The sequence below is a fragment of the Pteropus alecto genome, unplaced genomic scaffold, assembly GCF_000325575.1.
Source record: "Pteropus alecto unplaced genomic scaffold, ASM32557v1 scaffold40, whole genome shotgun sequence".
Taxonomy (NCBI): Eukaryota; Metazoa; Chordata; class Mammalia; order Chiroptera; family Pteropodidae; genus Pteropus; species Pteropus alecto.
This window is the reverse complement of record NW_006431919.1, coordinates 19,754,729-19,755,655: the sequence shown is the minus strand read 5'-3', so window position 1 is coordinate 19,755,655 and position 927 is coordinate 19,754,729. Positions and strand designations below refer to the sequence as shown.

The window sequence follows — 927 nt, the reverse complement described above, 5'->3', positions numbered from 1 at the left end:
ACCCGCCCCTCCCCAGCCCCGCCCCGCGGGCTTATTTACATGTGGCCGCGGCCCCGCCCGGGGCGGCTAAAGCGACGTGTCCTTGTCCCCCGTGGGCAGCCCTGGCGCGTGTGGCCGCGGATCCCCAGGTAAGGGTAGGGGTTAGGTGGGGGGTCGCCGGGAGAGGTCGCAGGAGCAGGACCAGGTGGCGTCTGGGGAGAAACCTGGTCAGGGCCGCGAGATCGGGTGTGGAGGCCTGGCTGGGACCACCCTCGGCTTAGCTTGGGGCTTCTGCAGCCTCTGGCCACTGTCGCCCTCTGATCTCCGACAGCTGCCCCATATCCACAGCGGTTGTGGCCCCAGTGTTGTCTCTGCTTGTGTGACATCCGGTGGGGCAGGATGGGGCAGGACGGTCAGTGTGGAGTGGGTGTTAGTTCATGGGGCAAACAGCAAGCAGGCCCGCCCTGAACTAGGATGGGGCTGCATTCTGGGTGGTCCGAGCAAAGTGTCAAAGGCCACCTAAGTTCAGGCGGCAGGGGGCAGTGATGGGCATGGAGCCAAGTAAAAGTCCAGGGGTCACTATACCTCACCCAGGGGGCAGGGGCCACAAGATCACAGAGAGGTCTGAGGGGTCAACATGAGATCGAACGGGATTAGGGGTGTGGGGGTCAGCGCAGGTCTCCTGTGTTGGTGGGATGACCCTGGGGTCGCTCTGCACCACGTAGTCAGCTGCCACTGGGCAGTGACATGGCCTGCCGAGTGACCACCGGGTGGCCTGTATTCTGGATTTCAGTTCCAAGGGCCTCCCCTCGGAGCCACCACCCCCCGGGACAACCAGTCTGGATCCATGAAGACCAAAACCCGGCGTCGGGCGCCTCTGCAGAACACAGACACCACCCCAGGGGAGCAGACCCCCGACAGTCCCCAGCAGGGCTCCGGGGCCCCGCT

The 927-nt window shown here is 65.2% G+C and overlaps 1 protein-coding gene across 1 annotated transcript in view; it reads left to right on the top strand.

The window, feature by feature from the left end:
- Positions 1–927, top strand: part of BHLHA15 (basic helix-loop-helix family member a15) — a 4,329-nt gene that overhangs the window by 2,967 nt on the left and 435 nt on the right. The window contains exon 2 of the mRNA XM_006906601.1: positions 146–165. Within this exon, the coding sequence (XP_006906663.1) occupies positions 146–165 (20 nt within the window). The remainder of the gene's footprint in view (positions 1–145; positions 166–927) is intronic.